General features: G+C 42.9%; 1 protein-coding gene across 1 annotated transcript in view; it reads right to left on the bottom strand.

Annotated features, from left to right (window-relative positions):
- COL20A1 (collagen type XX alpha 1 chain) overlaps window positions 1-26,051 on the bottom strand; it is a 201,261-nt gene that overhangs the window by 30,431 nt on the left and 144,779 nt on the right. The window contains exons 25-31 of the mRNA XM_082272732.1: window positions 21,814-21,891; window positions 20,011-20,097; window positions 19,646-19,699; window positions 13,773-13,868; window positions 11,411-11,464; window positions 7,116-7,169; window positions 942-995 (exon numbers count right to left, since the gene is read on the bottom strand). Coding sequence (XP_082128858.1) covers window positions 942-995; window positions 7,116-7,169; window positions 11,411-11,464; window positions 13,773-13,868; window positions 19,646-19,699; window positions 20,011-20,097; window positions 21,814-21,891 — 477 coding nt within the window. The remainder of the gene's footprint in view (window positions 1-941; window positions 996-7,115; window positions 7,170-11,410; window positions 11,465-13,772; window positions 13,869-19,645; window positions 19,700-20,010; window positions 20,098-21,813; window positions 21,892-26,051) is intronic.

Raw genomic sequence — 26,051 nt, 5'->3', positions numbered from 1 at the left:
AAAACAGGTCCAGGAAAAGGGGCATTGAGGAAGCCCTCTTGGAGTTGGTCATTGGAAAGCAATAGAGGTTAATACCAACCAATCCTATGTCTACGTTGGCTCCATAGTTGGTAGCACTAGTCACCTCTGACTCTACTAGTAAGGCCAGGTCCAGAAAAAGAGGCATTGAGGAAGCCCTCTTGGGCTTGGTCTTTGGAAGCAATAGATGTCCATGCCAACCAACCTTATATGCTTGCCAACCAACCCTATGTCTATGCCAACCAACCCTGTGTCCATGCCACTAACCCCATGTCCATGCCAACCAACCCTACGTCCATGTCAACCAACCCCATGTCCATGCCAAACAACCCTACGCCCATGCCAACCAATCCCACATCCATGCCAACCAACCTGACTTCCTTTATTCAAGCCCAGGCAAAGCAGCACCCCAGACACCAGTAAGGGGAACTTTGCTGGAGATGCTGGTGCTGTTTTCAAATATAGTTGGTAGCACTAGTCAACTCTGACTCTTCTAATAAGTCCAGGTCCAGGAAAAGGGGCATTAAGGAAGCCCTCCTAGGGGTTGATCTTTGGAAGCAATTGAGGTCCATGCCAACCAAATTTCTGTCCATGTCAACCAACCCTGCATCAATGCCCACCAACCCCACCTCCGTGGCAAACAACCCGACGTCTATGCCAACCAACCCCACATCCATGCTAAACAATCCTACATCCATGCCAACCAACCCTACTTCCTTTATCCAGGCCTAGGCACAGCAGCACCCCAGACACCAATAAGGGAAACTCTGCTGGAGATGTTCATGCTGTTTTCATACCTACTGTAGTTGGTATCAGTAGTCATCTCTGACTCTACTTGTAAGTCAAAAAGTCAAATTTTAGGCAAACAAGTCTACAATTGGAGTTTAGAAATTTAGGAACAGATATGTCATTGCTCTTCTTACCCGAGGTCCAGGGGGGCCGGGAGGGCCTGAATTCCCCTCCAATCCCCGTATGCCCTAGATATATGAAGAAAAAAAAACACTGATAAAGTATACATAGCAAAGTATATGTGACACACACATACAGGTTTACTTAGCAGTTCACCGGGAACCCCCCCCCCCCCCCAGCCACCGACTTCGAGTTTACCATGGGGTCTTTGTTGCCAGATTACTTGTGATTGGCTGCTAGGCATTACTGCACAACACAGCACAATATACATAAAGTGGAGCACCTACAGCAAACACTCTAAAAAAAGCTTCACACTGAAAAGATTCTCAATTGGAATTAAACAGAAGAGTTTCTCATGGATTCATGTTCATTAAAATTTCCATTTGAGTCCTTTTCCTTTTTTTAAACCCTGATGAAGGGTGGGGGGGAGCAATTGGCCCTGAAAGGCATTGCCTAATTTTATGTGATTGATTTATGAATAATAAAGGCATCTTCCAAAATGAACTCACCATGCTCAACTCAGATGGTTTCCATATCCAGTGCGGAAACGGGGTGCTGCAGCTAAGGCTCCTGTATATCTGTATACCCTGCAAGTATATTGTACATAAAAGCTGGCACCTATCCATGGGCTGAGTAATATTCTTTATTAAAAAATGGGGTAAAGCCTACAGATAAAACAGGATTGACGCGTTTCAGCCAAGAATGGCCATTCTTGCCTGAAACTCGTCAGCACTGCGCATTTTACCCCTTTTTCCAATAAAGAAGATTGTTTGATGACGAGTGGACAAGTGCCGGCTTTTATGTACAATAAAGGCATCTTGGACAGTTTCAACTTTTGGTTTGGCGCTTGTTTTCTGAAGATCCACACTCTGGATATAAAATGGACATCTCATTCCTTCAGATTACATAAAGAGAGCACGCCTATCCCAGAGTAAAAAAAGTTTAACACATTATTAAACTTTGGAAAATGCTAATTCTTCTTTTTAACTCCTTCTTCCCCTTCTTCCATTAGCTTCTTTTCTTCCACTTTTTATGAGTTTCTAAGAAAGTAACATGCAAGTGTAAGAAGAGTACTTTTTCTCTTCCTATGTACCGTGGAGTGTCCCATCAGGAAGAAGCTGATGCACAAATTATTAAGGGAGACAACCATACCGCCATCTTTGCCTTTCGCGTCTTTTCCGTTTTTGTTTCAGGAACGCAGACAATTTCCAGGCAGTGTTAATAAATGAATCCCCACATTATTACATAAACCCCCAAACCGTGCACGCCGACTTTTTATCCGTAGCAAGTTCGTCGCTAAGAATGATTTATTGAGATGCCGACTGCGGTTCTCAGCAGGAAGCCCAATACAAGTGAATATTAAAAGGTCACATTTGTCTGCTAACTGGGAGATGTATAATGAGATGTCAGAGAGTCAGGCTGCGAGCGATGACAATTTGGAAAAAGCGCAGGACGGGGGAAAGCTAAAAAAAAAAAAAAAAAAGCCGTTGAATGTGTCATTAGTGAGAGTGCGGGAACGGGAGTCCGGGAGAACATCTGCATTCCTCGCGGACTCGGCTACATGCCCCCTATGGGGTCCACTATAAGAGAAGATACGCATCGGACACCTTTGTCACTCGGGCTGCTTATTGATCTCTTCCGCCCGCCGGAGAAACACTTTGATAAGTGGCAGCTATTTATAGGTCGCTGCTTGGTAACAGTGTCAAATATATTCTGGGAACATTTTAGCAGAGAAAGAATCTGGGTTTTGGGCACGTTTGGCCACCAAACATCTGATGCATAAAAGAAGTAAAAGAAAATGAATCAATCGTAATTAAATATATGTATATATATATATTTTTTTTTTTTTTAAAGGCGATCTATTCTGTAAATGATTATTTCTGTCTGTGACCCCACTGGGCAATTTTCTCTCACTTCCTGTCCCTGTGACACCCATACAAGAAATGGGGAGCGTGGTGCTCACTTGGACATGAAGGCAGAGAAAGCAATCAAACATTGTCAGAAGCTTTAAGCCTTCCCCTCCCTACGAAAAAATGTGTGTGAGGGGCAGGGCCACTGATAAGGGGTAGAAGCAACCCTCGTGTAACAGGTCCAGACTCCCCTGTTGACCTAATGGGACCTAGGGCTGCCAGTGGGTGGCCTCAGTGCAGCTTCATAAGGGGCCCCAGCCCTATCATTTTTAATGGTGGCCTGGGGATCCAGCTGAAAACATCAGAGGAGGATGAGAATCTCTAAGCCCTGCCCACTAGTTTTCAATTGGAGGAGGAAAGGACTGTGGGTGAGGACTGTCTTTCCAAATCTCTACACAGGGAGGAATCATGTGTGTGCATGTGCAAGTCTGTGTCATCCTTTCTCTTCCTAGAGAGCTGGGCCCCCCGTTGACACCAGGGTCCCCTGTGCTTGCATTATCTCCCCTTCCTTGATCAACTGATCCTGCTGCTAGCTCACTTTTGTTAGTGCAAGGTATGGCTAATCACAACATTGAGAGAGTGCTCTGCACTAGGCTACTTCCGACCCCTGCTCTAGTATGTGCACCTGAGCCCTGCACTCTGTGCATTAGCCACTCCTGATCCATCTTCTCTGTACATAACACACACCTATCCCCAGCACTGTGTACACTACATGCTCCTAACCCTTGAAAGTGTGTACAATACATACACCTGACCCCTGCACTGTGAACATTACATACACCTGACCCTGAACTGTGAACATTACATACATCTGACCCCTGCACTGTGAACATTACATACACCTGACCCCTGCACTGTAAACATTACATACACCTGACCCCTGCACTGTGAACATTGCATACACTTGACCCCTGCACTGTGAACATTACATACACCTGGCCCCTACCCTGTGAACATTACATACACCTGACACCTACCCTGTGAACATTACATACACCTAACCCCTGCACTGTGAACATTACATACACCTGACCCCTGCACTGTGAACATTACATACACCTGATCCCTGCACTGTGAACATTACATACACCTAACTCCTGCGCTGTGAACATGACATACACCTGGCTCCTGCACTGTGAACATGACATACCCCAGACTCCTGCGCTGTGTACATTACATACACCTGACCCTTGCGCTGTGAACATGACATGCTCTTGACCCCTGCACAGTGTACATTACACACACCTAACCCCTGCACTGTGTACATTACACACACCTGACACCTGTACTAGGTACATTACACACACCTAACCCCTGAACAGTATACACTACATGCTCCGTCCTGACCCCTGCACAGGGTACTTTATATACGCCTGACCCCTGTACTCAGTACATTACACACACCTAACCCCTGCACTGTGTACAGTACATGCTCCTGACCCCTGAACAGTGTACTTTACTGCGTACATTACATAGCCCTGACCCTTACACTGGGTATAAAAACAATAAATTATTACCCGTGCTGTGATGTATAAATAAGTGAAGATAAAATTTATATAATGAATCCCGAAGCTGCTGCTCACTAGGTAAAACACCAGAAAAGACTAAAAAACATATAAGGCAGCGCTAACAGGTAAAACTACATATAGGTGCTAAGAAAATAAATAGAAAAGTCCATATACTTTGATCAAAATAATAAAATACTAAAATTCATATAAAATAAAGTGCATTAGTGATCACTGAATATAAGAATCAATAAAGTGCAAAAATAAGTTAGATCAAGTGTCCATACTAGTATAACCATATAAAGTGCAAAATAAGTAATAAGGTGCAGTCCAAAAAAAGGAGGTTTCTTCCAAACTTTAGTTTCTTTGGAAGAAACCTGCTTTTTTTTGGACTGCACCTTATTACTTATTTTGCACTTTATATGGTTATACTAGTATGGACACTTGATCTAACTTATTTTTGCACTTTATTGATTCTTATATTCAGTGATCACTAATGCACTTTATTTTATATGAATTTTAGTATTTTAATATTTTGATCACAGTATATGGACTTTTCTATTTATTTTCTTACACTGGGTACATTACATACACCCGACAGACCCCTGTACTCTGAATATTACATACACCTGACTCCTCCACTGTGTACACTACATGCTCCTGACCCTTGCACTGTGCACATTACATAATTCTGACCCCTACATTGTGTACACAACATAAACCCGACCCTTGTACTTCGTAGATTACATACACTTGACCCTTGCACTGTGTACATAGTCCTGACCCCTACATTGTGTACATTACATACCCCTGACACCTGCACTCTGTACATGACATGCTCTGGACCCTTACACTGAGAACATTACATACACCTGACCCTTGTACTCAGCATAATAGATACACCTGCACTCTATACACTATATGCTCTTGATGCTTGCACTGTGCACATTTCAACCTCCTGACCCCTACATTGTGTACATTACACACAACTGACTCCTGCACTGTGTACATTACATACTCCTAACCTCTGCACTGTGTACATTATAACCACCTGATCCCTGTACTTAGTATATTTTTTATACATTTGACCCCTGAACTGTGTACACTGCATGCCTCTGAATCTTTGACTGTGTGCATTACATACACCTGAACTCTACATTGTGTAAATTATATAAACATGACACCTGCATTCTGTACATTACATACTCCTGACCCCTGCACTCAGTGCAGGTTTCATGTGTATGTAATATACAGAGTGCAGGGGTCATGTGTATGTAATTAACAGAATGCAGGAGTCAGGTGCATGTAATGTACACAATGTAGGGTTCAGGAGTATGTAAAGTACATAGTGCAGGGTTCATGTGTATGTCATGTACTTTACATACTCCTGAACCCTACATTGTGTACATTACATGCACCTGACTCCTGCATTCTGTTCATTTCATACACGTGACCCCTGCACTCTGTATATTACATAGACATGACTCTGCACTCTGTATATTACTTACACATGACCCCTGCACTCTGTACATTAGATACGCCTGAACCCTACATTGTGTACATTACATACACCTAACTCCTGCACTCTGAACATTACAGACACATGTCCCCCACACTCTGTGCATTACATACTTCTGAACCCTACATTGTGTACATTACATACTCCTGAGCCCTGCACTCCGTGCATTGCATACTCCTGAACCCTACATTGTGTACATTACATACACCTAACCCCTGCACTCTGTACATAGTCACAAAATCTCTACTTGGTACCCTACATACTTTTGACCCCTGCACTTTGTAAATAGGCTCAAGTTTTAAGCCCCTCCCACAGTTAGCACAATTTTGCCACACCCACAATTTGCAGCCTAATGTCCTGGGGATCGCCCCTCAGCTTGGACCCAGACTGTAATTAGGTTCTAACTATTACCTGCTCTGCCTGAAACTAAATAACTCTGCTGCTGCTGAGAGATAGGTGGGCAGCCAATGCTCGGCTGCTTTTGAAAATGCTTGGTGCCTGGCTATGTCCAGCTTCAATACTGTTAAGATGTGTAACAAGCATGCAGATCAGAAATTTAGCATAAAAAACAGTGCTCCTAATCTATTATCCGAGCTAGTGTGCGCCGCTAGTGGGGATATCAAGAATGGATGGATGTGTGAAGCTCAACTCCAGCTCACATCTTTTAATTTTGGATGGAGCGGAGAAGACTTCAAACTTTTCCTGCCTTTGCTCTAACTTACAGACAGTCCCTCTATAAATGTAACAGGAAAGAGAGATTTCCCAGGCAAAGGTGCAAACTGCATCTTTGCATCGTCACCAAGAGGATTTTTCTTTATTTCCTGTGATGGTGACACCCTGCCTATCAAGGTTTAACAAGGTGTTTCTGGCACAGGAGGTGTGGAGAAATCCTTCAAAGGGGATACCTGTGTCCGGTAACAAATCTCCTCCAAGGCTTTTTACTCCCACTTCCTGTTGTCTTCGAGACAGGAAGTGAAGGATGATCTCCCAAATGGAGACACAGACAGCAATAAAAAAGACATAGGTTCTAATCAAAACTAAAAAAAAAAAAAAAAAAAAAAATCATAATAATAAAGATATGTGTAGAGACACCTATTAAATAGAACAACTTAAATAGAACAACTATAAATAGAACAAGGTTTGAACTTCATTCCACACATACATAGCTATATCCTATCACACCTCGAGCTGTGCTCACACATACAGTATGTGGAGAAAACTGAAGGCTCTAATGATGGACTTCAACACTCCTACCTTGGGTCCCATGGTCCCATCCTTTCCTGCCTTCCCCTCGGGGCCCGAAACACCCTAAAGTAACAGAGAGTACGATTAAGGCTGCAACTAGATCAAATACACTCAACCAGATTTAAAGCAGATTACATTTTTCCCCAAACGCTGGAATCTTGGTCATCTTGACTATAGGTCACTGACCTGGAACAAGCAGGCAGCCAGGAAAGTCAAGATTCCTAATCCATCCACTAAGTAGGATCTACTCAAAATAGAAAAGGTTCAGGACTTTGTATGAAAGACATGACAGGACAGGGTTGGTAAGTAAAAAATATCACATTTAATAATACACCGTCATTTGGCGCCAACACGCCGACGGCGGCTGTTCCATCCTGTGCATAAGAGGGCGACCGCTGGACGGTTTGGCACTATGCCTGCCATCCTTGCGGGCCCTCATCCATGCAATTACGTGACGTTGGGCGTTTCAGGGTCGGCGGACCTTGGCGAATCTGGAGCACACTCATTTTCCATCTGGTACTTACTTTTATGTATCACTTTTTTCCTTTTGCACATTTCTCTTTCCCTTCAGCTAACACTGCGGTGGTTACTCTTTAGGCACCATGGTCATTGGTTATACCTGACCTCATCTATTCACTTTTCATTACATTTACTCCTTGTTGACTCAATTTTTTCACCTGCATCCTTTCTTCTCAGCCCTGGGGTCAATGCCTTATTCCCTACTCACATTTCACTTCCATTGAAAATTTTTTTTTCTCTCTATCCCTCACTCTATCTCTCCCACCCTTTAAACTATGCAAGTAGCATGATGCATCTTCTATGCCATATATTTTTACTCAATACCCAATTTGTTACTTACCTTATATAGATATTTTTATGTGGCTACTCAGCATCGCTCATACCACCTCTACCTACACTTCCTTGGTGTGTGACATCCTTCGCCCTGCCCGCCGCGCCTCATGCGCCCTCAGCTCCCGTGGGAGGCGTCTTGGGTCCAGGCCCCCACCTCCAGTAACGGTCACTGCCTCAACTATTATGTAAGTTCTGGGAATGTGAGGACTTGTTCCCCTCCCCCCCCCCCTCTCCATTTTCCATTTACCATCATAATTTTTTCCAATGCTTCTATACGCCTATATTTATTTATTTTTTATAGACATGGATCATGCATCGACTCTGAAGAAGTGGCGAATCTAGTCCACGAAACGCTTCAGTCTATGGATGTCATGATATCAATTTATACTCAGTTACTATTGTCCCATTGCCATGTTGGTTCTTTTGAATCTGGTTTGGGGGTCAATTGTCTGATTTTATCATCCAATTTACACCATCTATTTTATATGTTTGTATTATACATCTTTTCGACTCCTTTGTTGCATGTATTAATAAATGTGATATTTTTTACTTACCAACCCTGTCATGTCATGTCTCTCATACAAAGTCCCGAACCTTTTCTATTTTGAATTGAATTTAGGGATGGAGGCGCACGGCAAATCCCACCGGACGTCTCATTTAAAGTCCCGCCCTTCCCCCCTTTTTTGTAGCTAAGTAGGATCTACGGTAGAAGAGGGTCTACACGCCAAACTTCAATCTCTTGAAGAATGTGATGCCTGCTTCCCCCTGCTGCATTCTGTGGTTCCTCATGCTGGCCCCTATAACACTAGTGACATAGAAGTCAGCAGAAGGAACCACTGCATGTAGCAGGGGACACAGGCATCTGACACTCCTGAATGTAACGAATATCCATGCAGCTGGCAATGGGACAGGTAAGTACATACTACTTTAGGTCCCAGGCTTAGTCACTTGAAAAATGGCAATGATAAATAAACAGCATCAGCCTCTGTATTTTCATCTTGTCAGGTTCCTTTCAAGCAAAACACTTAATAATGCAGCCTAAAAAGACTGGCCTGGTAAAGGAGGAGGCATCATACCTACCTTTCTGATGCCACTGTTTCGCTATTCTCCAGCCATAGCAAGTATTCAACTGGTGAGGTGAATTGAATACCTGCTCCCCTTCCTCCTGCAGGCTCATATGTTGAATACATGCTCCCCCTGCCACATGTAGTGGTTCATACAGCTGGTTCACATCTCAAATACCTGCTCCCCGTACCATACCCAACAGCTCATAGATGTACTCTATTCCCCCGGAACTCAGAGCTCTCAGCTCATGAATATACTCTATTCTCCCAGAAGTCAGAGTTCCCAACTCATGGAGGTACTCCGTTCCTCTGAAACTCAGAGCTCCCAGCTCATAGATGTAACTCAATTTCCCCAGAAGTCAGAGCTCCCAATTAATGGATGTATTCCATTCCCCTGAAACGCAGAGCTCTCAGCTCACTGATGTAACTCTATTTCCCCAGAAGTCCGAACTCCCAACTCATGGGTATACTCCATTCCCCCAAAACTCAGAGCTCCCAGTTTATAGATGTAACTCCATTCCCCAGAGCTGAGAGGTCCGAGCTCATGGAAATACTCCATTCCCCTGGAACTCTGAGCTCCCCACTCATGGAAATAATCCATTCCCCCAGACCTCATGGATATGGTCCATTCCCCTGGAACTCAGGGCTCCAAGCTCATTGAAATAATCCATTCCCCCAGACTTTATGGATATGTTCCTTTCCCTCAAAAACTCAGAGCTCCCATCCCATAGATGTACTCCTCTGGAACTCAGAACTTCAAGCACATGGATATACTCCATTTCCCTGAAACTCAGAGCTCTCAGCTCATGGATATACTCCATTCCCCCAGAAGTCAGAGCTCCCAACTCATGGATGTACTCCGTTCCCCTGAAACTCAGAGCACCCAACTCATAGCTGTAACTCCATTTTCCCAGAAGTCAGAGTTCCTAACTCATGGATATACTTCCTTTCCCCGAAACTCAGAGCTCCCAGCTCATGGAAATAATCCATTCCCCCAGACCTCATGGATATGTTCCATTCCCCCAGAACTCAGAGCTCCCAGCTCATAGATATACACCATTTCTCTGGAACTCAGAACTCCCAGCTCATAGATATACACCATTTCTCCGGAACTCAGAACTCCCAGCTCATAGATATACACCATTTCTCCGGAACTCAGAACTCCCAGCTCATAGATATACACAATTTCTCTGGAACTCAGAACTCCCAGCTCATGGATATACTCCATTCCCCCAAAACTCAGAGCTCCCAGCTTATAGATGTAACTCCATTCCCGAGAGCTGAGAGGTCCGAGCTCATGGAAATACTCCATTCCCCTGGAACTCTGAGTTCCCCACTCATGGAAATAATCCATTCCCCCAGACCTCATGGATATGTTCCATTCCCCTGGAACTCAGGGCTCCAAGCTCATTGAAATAATCAATTCCCCCAGACTTTATGGATATGTTCCTTTCCCTCAGAACTCAGAAGCTCCCAGCCCATAGATGTACTCCGTTCTTCTGGAACTCAGAACTTCAAGCACATGGATATACTCCATTTCCCTGAAACTCAGAGCTCTCAGCTCATGGTTATACTCCATTCTCCAGAAGTCAGAGCTCCCAACTCATAGCTGTAACTCCATTTTCCCCAGAAGTCAGAGCTCCTAACTCATGGATATACTTCTTTTCCCCAAAACTCAGAGCTCCCAGCTCATGGAAATAATCCATTCCCCCAGACCTCATGGATATATTCCATTCCCCTGGAACTCAGGGCTCCCAGCTCATAGATATACACCATTTCTCTGGAACTCAGAACTTCCAGCTCATGGATATACTCTATTCCCTAGAACTCATGGATATATTCCAATCCCCCAAAACTCAGGGCACCCAGTTCACAGATATAATCCATTGCCCTTAGGCTCAGACCTGCCAGCTCATGGAAATAATCAGTTCCCCTAGGCAGGCCTCAAAGCTCCCAGCTCATGGATATACTCCATTACCAGGAACTCAGTGTTCCCAGCTCATGGATATACTGTACTCCATTACCAGTAACTCAGAGTTCCCAGCTCATGGATATACTTTATTCTGCTTGACCTCAGAACTGCCAGCTAATTGATATACTGTACTCCATTCCTCTGGAACTCAGAGCTCCCAGCTTATGGAAATACTCCCTTCCCCAAAAACTCACAGATATACTCCAATACCCCCAAAACTCAGTGCACCCAGCTCACAGATATACTCCATTACCCTTAGACTCAGTGCTCCCAGATCATGGATCTACTCTATTTCACTGTAACTCAGAGCTCCCAGCTGGTGGATAGCATCTCTTCTATTCTAGCATCAGTTATGTGACCAACTCTTCACCACGCCAGTGTGCTCACAGCCATAGAGAGACATTCAGTTCTTTTACCTGTAGTCCTGGACTTCCAATGTCACCCTTTTCACCCTTCATCCCTGGAGGTCCCTACAACATGAGAAGACAATAATTTCTAAATGTCACCTAGATAGCATGTGTCAGCAGTTCCTAACAAAGAAGAGACCAGATCTGAAGGACACCTCCCCCATAATCCTTTATTTTAATCCTGTTCGCCGTCATCTAATACACTAATAAAAGGAAGTTTTTGGTGAATATATTAAAGCATTTAAACCCAATCACCAAAATCTCATAGAAGCTCTAACATATTAATGCCATTTCATAAGTTGTTTTTATTAATAAGTCTGCAGCTTTTATTAAAGTACATCTAAAATCAAAGCGGTAAATGTAATATATTGTAGCTTGCCACTCATTAGGTGTCCTTAGATGTCCTTAAGCTGGTCATACACTACTAGTTCAAAGTTTTTAATTTTAAGAACATTTGTTGGATTTTATGATCATAAAGCTCGCTATACACTAGTAGACTTTTAACACAAACATTTGTGCGAACATTCCCAGTACAGCTTGATGAATGTTATTTTACTTGGCTTTTAACATTCGAGTTTGAAACAAATGGACTTTCATTGTTAGAAATTCGCTGATTTGAGAAAAAAATGTCATCTTGCTCCTTCGAATTTTCTTATCATTTTGCTGGAAAACGAACACGGATTTGACCCCACTATTAGAACATCGAACTAATGTTCTTAAAACAAAAACTTTGAAACAAGATTCTACTGGGGTATGAATAGCTTTGAAATCTCCAAGGGTCCATGATCCTTGAACGCCTTTTAAAAAAGGGGAGGTACACTGATGTATGATGGAGTCAGAGTGAAAAGAGGTAGGAGTTTGGCTGATAGGTTGGCCAGTTTTAGAGGGATCAAATGGACATTCGAAGTGGGATTAAATGGACATTCGAAGTGGGATCAAATGGACATTCGAAGTGGGAACAAATGGACATTCAAAGTGGGATTAAATGGACATTCAAGGTGGGATCAAATGGAGATTCAAAGAGGGATCAAATGGAGATTCAAAGAAGTATCAAAAGGATATTCAATGTGGGATCAAATGAACATTCAAGGTGGGATCAAATGGACATTCAAGGTGGGATCAAATGGAGATTCAAAGAAGGATCAAAAGGATATTCAATGTGGGATCAAATGGACATTTGAAGTGGGATCAAATGGACATTCGAAGTGGGATCAAATGGACATTCAAAGTGAGATCAAATGGACATTCCAAGTGGGATCAAATGGACATTCAAAGTGGGATCAAATGGACATTCGAAGTAGGATCAAATGGACATTCAAAGTGGGATCAAATGGACATTCGAAGTGGGATCAAAAGAACATTTAAGGTGGGATCAAATAGACATTCAAGGTGGGATCAAATAGACATTCAAGGTGGGATCAAATAGACATTCAAGGTGGGATCAAATGGACATTCGAAGTGGGATCAAATGGACATTCGAAGTGGGATCAAAAGAACATTCAAGGTGGGATCAAATGGACATTCAAGGTGGGATCAAATGGACATTCAAGGTGGGATCAAATGGACATTCAAGGTGGGATCAAATGAACATGCAAGGTGGGATCAAATGAAAATTCAAGGTGGGATCAAATAGACATTCAAAGTGGGATCAAATGGACCTTCAAAGCAGGATCAAATTGACATTTGTTTTCAACCGCAGTAAAGAGAAAATTTAAGTAAGCCAGATTACAGAAAATTTCTGAACAATCATCGAATGTACCGAGAATTACCATACAGATTTTGGAACAAAAAATCTATCCCTGTATAGCCAGTTTTAGACTTTTTACTCTTCATTTTCACCTGGTGAGCCTTCCAGCAAAGCTCTGTTTACACCATTGAGGTGCAACCAAGTGCGTGTGCTTTTTTTGCTCTTTCCTGTGTGTCACGTTTGCATGAGAAACATGCAAAAAAGGATCCTGCACCTTTTTAAAAATGGAGCTGCACCAAAACGCATGGTAATTCGGTACTATTCATCTTGGCGCATGTGTTATGAAGATGTGTGGGGATGCGATTAAGAATTAATAGCACCGCTACGCAAATGTAAAAAAGCAGTGCGTGCTTGTGCGTTGCGGGAAAGTGAGCGTTCCTACAATGAAACAAGTGTGATCGAATCCTAACACACTTCCTGTCCTAAGGTGACAACGCTTACTCACGTACTCTGTGGAGTAACAGCGTTGTCATCTAAGGACAGGAAGTGCGTTTTGACTCCTCTATCCCCCCCCCCCCCCATAACATAGAAGGAAGTGTTTTGGTAGATTGAGCTAACCCCTTCCCAACATCTCCCTTTGGAAATTCAAAAAGAACTCGAGATTAAAAGAATAGGTTGCTGTACCATCGGGCCGGTAACCGTCATCCCGCGAAGGCCAGGGGAGCCCGTCTGTCCGCCGCCACCTTCTGGTCCCACCTGTCCAGACACGCCTTGTTCTCCCTGAGAAAGAACACAAATTCTAGATAACTCTGTAACCAGACAAGAGTCAGAAATAACCTGAATTATACCGATATTCCTATTTATCATTTCATCAGCAACCCATGGCAGTTCTGCAATCCCGCTGATTGCATCAATTCGCAGTTCGCTCCCCAAAGTGGCAAGCGTTGATTTGCAGCAGGTGGGAGATGAAGAGATGGTCTCGGTTAAGTCCCCGAGCGCAGACCCCCGCGCAGCAAGAAGCGTGATAAGAGAGATAAAAATACCTCCGACTTGTAGCTCATGGTGCGCCACAAATACCTGAGAACTCGAGCCGTGGCAGTCCTGTCACTGTGCATGTTTGTAGTGCTGCTTGGCAGGACTACCGCCCACAGCGAGTTACTCTACCGATTGACTCGTCACCAGCTGTGACCAACCTTTTAATCACTTAACTACCAGCCTGCAATCCTCCTTCATTACCAGGCCATTATTTAGTGCTGAAAAGCTTTGACTGACCATTACTTTGTTATGAAACTCTGTACCCAAATTCATTTTATATCATTTTTTTCCATTTTTGATACCCAATGTGTGTTTTATTTTTTACTATATACAATGGGTATAGAAAAAAAATCACCCCCCCCCCCCACCTTTAAAATAATCACATTTTGTTGCTTTGCAGCCTGAAATGAAGACGGACACAGTTTTTGTTTTAGCCGCTGCAACTTATAACATACAAGAGAAAGATATAACACCAACAGGTCAGAAAAAACAAAAAAATCAAAAACAGAATAACTGAGTTGGAAAAAGGATCACCCCCTTGTGTCAGCATTTTGTTGGACCACCTTTTACTCTAATTACAGCCTTTAGTCTTTTGTGATATGTCTCTACTAACTTTTTTACATCTAGACTTTGCAATATTTGCACACAATTCTGTGCAGAACTGTTCAAGTTTAGTTAAATTTGATGGTGGCCGTTTGTGGATTATAATCTTCAAGTCATTCCACAGATTTTCAAAGGGGTTTATGTCTAGGCTCTGACTAGGCTATGCAAGGACATTCAACTTTTTTCTCTTTCAACTACTGTGTGGTCATTGTTGTTGTGTGTTTTGGACTAGGGATCGACCGATTATCGGCAAAGCCGATATATATCGAGGGCTGATCTGTACTTTCCCCGATATATCGGAATCGGCCACCAAGGTGTCCGATATTACCGATATTTCGGGAAAGTGCTTGTACCGGAGTGATGCCTGCAGCTAAAGGCATCACCCTGGTACCGACGTCCATAGCCGACGGTCGGCTGTCTTGTAATGACAACCGATGCAGCGGAGAAGCCGCTCGGCTGTCATTACAAAGAGCGGGAGGGGACATCCCCCCCCCTCCCGCTGTCTTTCGCGGCTTGCCCCCCCAGATCCCTCCACAAGAGTACATGTCAAAGAGAAAAAAAAATGAACGAAAATATCGGCCAATATCGGCTGATACCGATATGCATTGACCAAAATATCAGCATCGGCAAAGAAAAACCGATATAGGTTGATCACTACTTTGGACCATTGTCATGTTGGAAGGTAAACTTTCTTCCCAGTGACAAGATTCTGGCAGAGGGCAGCAGATTATCCTCAAGGATTTGATGGTATGTTACCCCATCCATTTTTCCTTCTATCCTGACAAGTGTTCCAGTCCCTGCTGCAGAGAAACACCCCCATAACAGGATATTACCACCCTCCATGCTTTACTGTAGGAATGGTGTTATTTGGATGAAGAGGTGTACAGTAATCCCCCGCTACATCGCGGTTCAGTTTTTGCGGTCCCGGTAATTCGCGTTTTTTTTTGTAATGTTATTTTACTATATAAATCATTAAAAATGAAAGATTTTTGTGTTTTTCATAGCTCTTGCTCTGTCTCTAAGTATCTTTTATGTGTTTAAATGAGTTTCTATTGTTTTAAAAGTGTGTTTAAAGACCTTAAAATGCTTCTACACGTACAGTGACAGTAAAAAAATCATGCCTACAATGCATTTTAATAGGGTTTTTCTATTTCGCGGAATTTCACTTTTCGTGGCTGGGTCCGGAACGTAACCCCCGCAATGGAGGGGGGTTTACTGTATTGGAATTCCACCAGACATATCGTTTGGTGCTGAGGCCAAATAATTCAATTTAGTCTCACCTGACCATAACAGCTTTTTCCATGTGGCCTCAGATTCTTCAAGGTGCATTTTGGCAAAGCTCAGTCATGACTCCATGTGGTCTTTCTTGTGGAGTGGCTTTTTTCATGCAATTCTCCCATACAAACAACATTTGTGGATAAGTTGTAATATTGTTGTCACATGCACACAATGACCACTCTTTGTCATAAATTCCTGCAACTGCTTCGAAGTTGCTGTAGGCCTCTTGGTGGCCTCTCTGACCAGTTTCCTCCTGGCTCTTCCATCCAGTTCGGAGTGACTTCCTGATCCAGGGAGGGTCTGTGTTGTACCAAATAACTTCCACTTCTTAATAATATACATCACTGTGCTTCTAGGCTTGATAAAGCCTTTGACATTTGTTTTTATCCATCTCCTGACTTGTGCCTGTCAACAGCTTTATCTCGGAGATCCTGACGACAGTGCCTTGCCACCCATAGTTGATTGTTTGCTTCAGTTGCACTACTAGGGATTGAAATGCTCCAGGAAAGCTCTTTTCATGCTAAACTAATTAAAATGACCACCGCTGATCACAGATGAAAGCCAATTGGTTTTGTTTGCCATTGAGAAAGTAATTAGCTACACCCCATTGAGTTTACAAGTCATTTTTAGGAGGGGGTGATCCTTTTTCCAACTCAGTGGTTCTGTTTTTTAACTTATTTTTTCTGACATTTTGATGTTATATATTTCCCTTTGATGTTATAAGTTGCGCTAAGTAAATACAGCTGGATAAAACAAAAACTGTGTTTGTCCTCATTTCAGGCTCCAAAGCAACAAAATCTGATTGGGTGATTCTTTTCTATACCCACTGTAAAGGACAGACTAAAAATTTGGGATTGCTTACAATTACATTCCATTTCTTTATCTCTAAAAAATCCCACTATCATTGGTGGTCAGTGGCTCTTTAAATCCCAACCACCACCACCCTACAAAAATCCCACTATTATTGGTGGTTAGAAGAATTGTAGCCCCCCAAATATTGGTCAGAGACACTTTAACCTCCCCCTTCCCCATCACCACCTATAAAAAAAAAATCCCACAATCATTGGTGATCAGTGGCACTTTTACCCCCCCCCCCCCCCCAAAAAAAAAAAAACCCACAATAAATGGTGGTCAGTGTGGCAATTTAAACAACTCAGAAAACAATTTTACAGTTACTGATGGTCACAGACACTTTAACCCCCCCCCCCCCTTCCCCAACACCACTGCCTTACAACCACTACTTAAAAAAATAAAACCTCACAATCATTGGTGGTCAGTGACACTTTAACCCTTCCCTCCTCTGAAAACAAATTTCACAAATATTGGTGGTCAGTAGCATTTTAAACCCCCAAAGAACAAATACTGGTGGTCAGAGGCACTTCAATTGCTCCCCTACCCATAAAACCACCACCTTTAACCCCCCCAACAAAAAAACTCACAATTATTATTATATTATTTTATTATCACCAAAAAAATATTCTGACCAAATCTTATAATTATTGGTGGTCAGTAGCACTTTAAACCCCCCAATAAACAAATACTGGTGGTCAAGGGCACTTTAACCCCATTCCCAACACCACAACCTTTAACCCTCTCCAAGAAAAACTCACAATTATTGGTGATCAGTAGCAGTTTAACTCAATTTCCACCACCAAAAAAAAAAAACAAAAAAACAAACAATCTCACAAATACCAGTGGTCAGTGGCACTTTAACCAACTGAAAAAACAATCTCACATTTTTTTTAATAGTGAGAGACACTTTATTCCCCTTTCCCCCGCCACCTTTAAATGAAAAGCAAGCCCACAGTCAGTGGCACTTGTCAATGACCCCTCCTCCAAAATCTCAAAATCATTGGTAGTTAGTGGCACTTTAAACTACCTATTCCCACCACCACCTTCCTCTTTGATCTGCTACAATCCTTCCTCCATAGTAAATGGGCTGAATGTCTATAAACACAGGCTGTGTTTACGCTTGTGATGGCCGTGATTGGTTCACAGCATTCACAAGGTACAGAGCCAGTGTGATTGGATCTGTACATTGTGTCTGCATTCTCAGCTGTCCAATGACAGCTTGGTCACAGTCATTCATAGGTACACTGGCTGCCCATGTGTGTTTTCTGCAATGCCCTTTATAAACGGAGTTTCAGAAAATGAAGTCTACCTCTCCACCATAGGTGTGCGCACAGGGTGTGCCAGGTGTGCCTAGGCATACTCTAATCACCCATAGTTGCTAACTGTCTTGAATCACATGCACATTATCGGAACAAATTTCCTCCCCCTACCTCCTCCCCTAGCAGTTTCAGGCGCTCCTGGCTCTCAGGAGGACTGCAGGAACATCCCCAAGATGAATCATGCCTCCTCCTTGCTTCCTTCTAGTACTGCAATTAAGTTTGAGTGGGCTGGATGGGGATGTGCCTGGCCTTGGAGATTGCGCCTGGCCTGGTGGTGTGCCACATGTGCACTGAGCAGAAGAAGTCAGAGGGAGTGTGTGCTAAAATGATTTACAATATATATATATATATATATATGCACACAAACACAAATGTTCGTTTGAGCTTTGGAGTGCACAGCCTAATGCAATAGGCTGCGCACACCTATTCTCTCCACCACCATCTCCTCCACTCATGTCCCCCAGCCAAACAGGACTCATGTCAGAGGCGTAACTAGAACCTTCAGGGCCCTGGTGCAGGAAACCATGAAGGGCCCCCTGGACCCCTCGCCGGGGCCCTTCTCTTCAAGCCTGGGACTCTTCCCACTGATCCTGGGGCCCTTTACTTTCGTTGTGGGGCCCTTTATTACGGTCCCGCAGCGGGACCCTTTCACAAGTTCTGCAGTGGGCCACCTTCCTGCCATGTTGGGGCCTCCCCACAGTGGTGGAATGCCAGGGCCCGGTTACAAGTGTGACCTTTGCGATCCTGGAAGGTCACCCACTGGTGTCAGTCGTTTTTATTTTTTTGGTATTTTAAATCATTTTATTTTATTTTTTTACAATGTCACTGACTATGACTCTGTCCATTCAGAAAAGGAAGGAGCTGGCTGGTAAATTACCTATTTACCGACCCCTTCCTGGTTCTGACACATCCCCTGCAGCAGCCGGCAGGAGAGGGTAGGGAGCACAGTAGGGGGGGGGGGCAGCATAGTGGGGGGGGGGTGGTGGGACCAGCGGAGCACACAGGGGCCCAGAGACAGCAGAACACAAGTGAAGTGGATAGGAGGAGTGGCGGGGGCAGCATACAGAGGAACCAATCTCCTCCATTTTCCTCCTGCAGCTACAGGAGGAAAAAGGAGGGCAGTGATTTCTCTACACGCTGCCCCCGCCATCCACCCGATCCAGGTGTACAGGGGAGCCAAAAAGGGCCCCCTGGAGCATGGGGCCCGGTTGCAACCGCAACCCCTGCAACCCCTGTAGTTACGCCCCTGACTCATGTTATAATGCGTAGCTGAGAGACCCTACCACCACATATAATCTTTACATTGCAGACATGGGCCCCATATGCAATTTTTTACCCTTGAGCTGCCCGAGGGTCACACATCAAAAATGATTCACAGCCCAGAGGTAGGTGTTAGAAGACCACCTTTTTTTCAAAAATGACTAATTCCATAACCATATTATATGCATGGCACAAAATATTAGTACATACCACTGGTCCTGGCTCGCCCTGCTCTCCTTTTGGCCCTCGAGGTCCTGGCGGCCCCTGCAAGTAGAAATAATAATTTTGATCACACAAAGTCACCACTCAGTTGGTAAGAACATGGGTTGGTCCGTCCAAAGTTTAGGTAATAACTGAGTTCCTCTATCTCTCAAAGACAATTCACTGCGACAGAAGGAACCTCAACCTTCCAAAAGTGAAATTAAAGAGAATATCCAACAGGAGGCTGCAACGGATTACCGGGGCTGAAAATCTAGATATAAGGGAGAGCTGACCCTCAATGCAGACAACCATGACACATTAGGATGGTCATTCTTAGTATAGCTGGTATTGAATTATTACAATTCAAAACTTACCGGAAGTCCAGGAAGGCCGGGTTGTCCAGGGACATCGGAGGTGCAGGTACAGGCGGATGCAAGGGCAGGGCACATGTTCTCATCTCTCTAAGAGGACAAAAAGAGATTAAGGAACCACGTTGGAATAAATGCAGCACACTTATAAAGTAAGGCAATAAAAACATCATTTTAACTCAATGATTTAGGCCAATTACAACTGTTCCAGGTTGTTTTCGAACAATACAAAAAGTTCTAAAAATATAAACCATTTTCCCATCATTGCAACTCAAAGTCATTTATGAAACCTTTACATTATTCAATTCCTCAAGTTGGTGGATCTTCCCTTCAATGGGTTTCTTTCAGCAGAACCTCTGAGATTACAGGACAGGCCACACCACCATTGTCCCTCAATTAATCTAAGCAAATTGACAGCCGTCCTGAGACAAGGAATACGATCACTTTGCAGCATGGCGAGGAAGGCAGGGTGGCATAGTGGTATGTTTTTGGCACTGGGATTGCGGCACTCTAATTCTAGGCTTCCAGGCACTGAAAAAATAACTCAAATCCTGAAGCTCCTCTAAGGTGTCACAGAGGTCCTATCACATAGAGCTCTGCCTATTCATTTTCGGCCAGCTTGCTGTCAGCATAGACGCTGAACAGTGTGACTCCTCTCTATAATGATATGAACATTTTCCTTCTATTGGACATGTAGCCTTAACCATAGATGATTCTTGGTAGCTATATGTTTTCTGAACCTTGTGTTTTTGTACCTATGGTCTATTGATACTTATTTTTATTTGGGGGCCTGCAAGCTTCTTCTCCCTGCGCATACGCTTTGTACATTTTTTAATATACCGGTATAGGTTCGGTGGCATGGCCTATGAATTTTAGTTTGGTGTTTATATTGAGGTTGTGTGTGTGTATATATATATATATATATATATATATATATATATATATATATTTTTTTTTTTTAGAAAGTCTGCTACACATCTGGATCCTGAGGAAGCCCAAAGTATGTGTGAAACGCGTCGATCCATCGCATTATAGGATGTGCTGCAATACCTTCTAGATACTGTATTTTCATATGCTGTTTTTACTATCTTGCCTTTAATAAAATGTATATTTTGTATTTTATCAAACTCTTATTTTTGGACATCATAAAATCCCCATCTTCTTCATCTACAGGGTTCCACCTGCGAGACTTGATTTACTTTTGGCATTTAATTCATACGGGATTGTGCTGGCACTTTTCTTGGATAGATAATTACTCTCCACCCAACTTCCATTGAGCTCTCCCTATCTTAATCCTCAAAGCACAACTCTAAGTGAAACTGAAACATTTTATTCTAGAGCTGTCCCCTGAAGTACTCTCTTTTCTCCACAAGATGTCCTCAGTCTTCTGGAATGAATGACTCCCATTATCATTCAACCTGGAAGACTGAAGGCAGACTGTGAGTCTAGGGCAGAGGTCTCCAATCTATATGGCCCTCCAGTTGTTCTGGAACTACAATTCCCATCATGCCTAGGCATGTCTGTGAATGTCAGAGTTTTCCAATGCCTCATGGGATGTGTAGTTTCGCAACAGCTGGAGGGTGGTAGTTTGAGGATCCCTGCTCTAGGGCATCCTATTTCTCCCAATGCCTAACCAAATCCCCTAAACACTGACCCTTCCGCCGACCTAACCTCTGTACTAAACTCCAACACTAAAGTCACCCTACCTTAATCTGAACCTGCACAAGTCACAAGTTCCTCAATGGGCGCCCCTACAGAGCAACAAATAAGATAAGTAATGTTCGGCTGCCATGGGTCAGCCCTCCTCACCTTGGCCAGGACATCACAGCATCCGTCTCCAATGGGAATCTCTGAACCGCAGACCATCAGGAATGACTGGAGCTGCAACTGGAATGAATATACAGAAAGGGTAATGGTGCCTGGCACAGTAAGGATGACCTTGAAGGAAATGAAGAATGTTTTTCTACGTGTTTTCTTTCATTATAATAATCAGGACTAAAATATCTCTTAAGTGGGGTACACACTATGAGAAAATCAGATGGAAAATTCTGTATGAGGAATGATCGTTCGATTTTCAGATAGTGTGTATACAACTTTCCACATCCGATTCAGACTTTTGAAACGAAAATTTCCGAAAGGGACAAACTCCGAAAAAATGTGAAAAATGTGAAAATAATGTGAAATTAATGTGCAGTGTCTTTGTACGGTTTCCATACGAGAAATATCAGCTTCGAAAGATTGCATATAATCAGAAACAATAAACGACAAAAAAAAAAAGCCTTTGTCATATGAGACTATTCGCACAATTAGTACCAACCTCGGTTTTGGGGAAAACCGTACAATCGTTCATCTGACTTTATTATAGTATGTACTGGGCCTTACCTTATAAGATTTATTTTATTTTTTTTGTATTTATTTAATTTTGATTTATTTTTATTTATTTATTTTGATTTATTTTTATTATTTTTCTTTATTTATTTATTTTCCTTTTATTGGTTGAACTGGATTGACTTTGTATGATGATTCAGTAAAAAATTTCAATCAGACATGGGAGCTGAAAAGCAAGCGCCACCGGCTGTGTGGTCTCCTTTATGTATTTAATGATGATTTGTAAAACAAAAAATATCTATCTATTTAAAATCGTTGGTTATCTAACAAGCAGAACCCTCTGATTCCTCCTGTATTGAATTGTATTGTAACTATAGTGTCTGCCCTCATGATGTAAAGCGCTGTGCAAACTTTTGGCACTATATAAATCCTGTATAATAATAATAATAATTTATCATAGCACCCATTTTTCAGGGATCCTGGGACCCTCTAGAAGGAAGCTGGATATTTCAGCACAGCTATTATTGTTACATGCATGTGGTGCATTGCTAATCATATTATCATTCGCTGTTTATATGGGCATGCCTTTCTAATAAAAAGGTTATAGATTGTCTAGGTTCCTCCCCCTTCATCAGAATAGACAACCCCTCTGCTAGCCTGATTTTAACATAGCAGACTGAAACAATGTCCTAGAGGTGTTCTATTGGATTTAGGTCAGGCGAGCGTGGGGGCTATTCATGGTATCAATTCCTATATCCTCCAGGAACTGGCTGAATACTCTCAACACATGAGGCCGGGCATTGTCATCCACCAGGAGGAACCCAGGACCCACTGCCCCAGCGTAGGGTCTGACAATGGGTCCAAGGATTTCATCCCGATACCTAATGGCAGTCAGGGTGTCATTGTCTACCCTGTAGAGATCTGTGCGTCCCTCCATGGATAGGTCTCCCCAGACCATCACTGACCCATCAACAAACCGTGTCATGCTGAACGATGTTACAGGCAGCGTTAGGTTCTCCATGGCTTTTCCAGACCCTTTCACATCTGTCACATGTGCTCAGGGTGAACCTGCTCTCATCTGATCAGTCAGAGACATTCACACCAGTGACCTGCTGGAGGTCATTTTGTAGGGCACTGGCAATGCTCATCCTGTTCCTCCTTGCACAAAGGAGCAGATACCGGTCCTGCTGATGAGTTAAGGACCTTTTACAGCCCTTTCCAGCTCTTCTAGAGTAACTGCCTGTCTCCTGGAATCTCCTCCATGCTCTTGAGACTGTGCTGGGAGGGAGACACAGCAAACCTTCTGGCAATGGTACCTATTGATGTGCCATCCTGGAGGAGTTGGACTGCCTGTGCAACTTCTATAGGGTCCAGGTATCTTCTTGTACTACCAGTAGTGACACTGACCCTAGCCAAATGCAAAACTAGTGAAAAACTGTCAGAAAAGATAAGTAGGAAAAACAAAATTTCAGTGGCCTCCACCTGTAAAACCATTCTAATTTTGGGGGTTGTCCCATTGTTGCCCATCTAGTGCACCTATTTAATTAACACCAAAGCATCTGAAACTGAATAACAACCCCCTCTGCTTCTTAACTGATCACCAGATCTATTCCCCAGGGTTTTAATTGACTTAAAGCTGTACTCTGAATAAAAAGTGTTCCTTTAATTTTTTTAGCAGTGTGTGTATATATATATATATATATATATATATATATAATTTGTATATTTGTTTTACTGGTAATTTGTAAAAAAAAAAAAAAATATATATATATATATATATATATATTTTGTTTTCCAAATTAGTCTTGAATACATTCCCAGAGACAGCACAGCAGGGGATGCTTGCTTTACAGCTGCCAATGTCCGATTGAAACCTCTTACATAGTTACTGCTGTGATGAGTTCAGCAAACGACCGGTTTCTTTCATAACAGTATCCAACAACAACAAAAAATAAACATGAAAAGGAGACTAGAGTGATGGATGGATGTGATAGTACAAACACTTTAACTACTCTGGCTGAATGAAAAATGGATGTATTGCCAGTACATGAGGGAATTAATCTTTACACCTCTGCCCGGAGTTGTGCTTCATGGATATACAGTACTGTGTAAACGTTTTAGGCAGGTGTGAACAAATGCTGTAAATGAAGAATGCTTTCAGAAATAGACGTGATACTAGTTTATTTTTTTTTATCAAGTAACAAAATGGAAAGTAAATGAACAGAAGAGAAATCCAAATCCAATCAATAATTGGTGTGACCACCCTTTGCCTTCAAACCAGCTTCAGTTCTTCTAGGTAGACTTACAGTACACACAGTTGTTCGGCAGGTAGGTTGTTCCAAACATCTTGGAAAACTAAGATCTTCTGTGGATGTTGGCTGCTTCAAATCCTTCTGTCTCCTCATGTCATCCCAGACCTAGTGATCAGGGCTCTGTGGGGGCCAAATCATCACTTCCAGGACTCCTTGTCCATCTTTACGCTAAAGATAGATTTTTATGACATTGGCTGTATGTTGGGGTCGTTTTCTTGCTGTAGAATAAATTTGGGGCCAATCACACGCCTCCCTGATGGTATGACATGATGGAGAATTATCTGCCTGTATCTCTCAGCATTGAGGACACCATTGATCCTGACCAAATGTCCAACTCCATTTGCAGAAATGCAGCCCCAAACTTGCGAAGGAACTTCCACCATGCTTCACAGTTACTTGCAGAAACTCATTATTGTACTGCTCCCCGCTCTTCCCCCAACAAACTGCCTCCTTCTACAGCCAAATATTTCACATTTTGACGTATCAATACAGAGCACCTGCTGCCATTTTTCTGTACCTCAGTTCCTATGTTTTCATGTATAGTTCAGTCACCTAGCCCTGTTTCCACATTGGAGGAATGGCTTCATGGCCCCAATTCTTCCATGAAGGCCACTTCTGGCCAGACTTCTCCAGACAGAAGATGAGTGTACCTGGGTCCCCCTGGATTAGGGATCGATGATATAATTTTTTCAGGGCCGATATTGATTTTTCGGCCAGCCTTCAGGCTGATAGCCAATATTAGGTGCAGATACTCTGCTCATTTAAAGATTTTATTTTTACACTGTCCTTTTAATTTTTGTTCTTTTTGATCACTTTTATTGCTGTCACGTGGATTGTAAACACCCCTTGTGACCGTAATAGGCAGTGACAGGTACTCTTTATGGAGGGATCTGGGGTCTGTAAGATCTCAAAACCCTCCTCTGCACTTAAAAGCATTCAAAACGTCAAGTTTGGCTGTTTTGAATACTGTAATTTTTTTAAAACTCTGGCGCCTTTAGTGCCGGTTCACATTTCTGCAATGCGGGAACGCAGCGTGTTCCCACATCGCATCAGCACCCCGGGCAGTTCACATTGCCAAATGCGATAAGCTGGGGGTGTCAATTGAAAGTTAACGACACTCCCAGATCAGATCGCATATCGCAGTGCGATCTAAAAGTTTGCACAGAATCGGATCGCACTAGTGTTAACAACCATACTATCCGATTCTGCTGCGGACCAAAAAAAGGGTCCTGTGTGAGTTGGGTGTGATTGCGGTGCGAATTCAGCCATACAAACTGTATGGCTGAATTTGCACCGCACAGAGATCACATATAATTTTAGGAACAGTGCGCTCCGAATTACATGCGATCTCTGTGATTGCAGAAATGTGAACCGGCACTTAAGGTTTCAGTACTTGGAAGTGATGTC

The sequence above is a fragment of the Pelophylax lessonae genome, assembly GCF_965119305.1.
Source record: "Pelophylax lessonae genome assembly, chromosome: 11".
NCBI lineage: Eukaryota > Metazoa > Chordata > Amphibia > Anura > Ranidae > Pelophylax > Pelophylax lessonae.
This window is presented reverse-complemented; position numbering and strand designations above follow the sequence as displayed.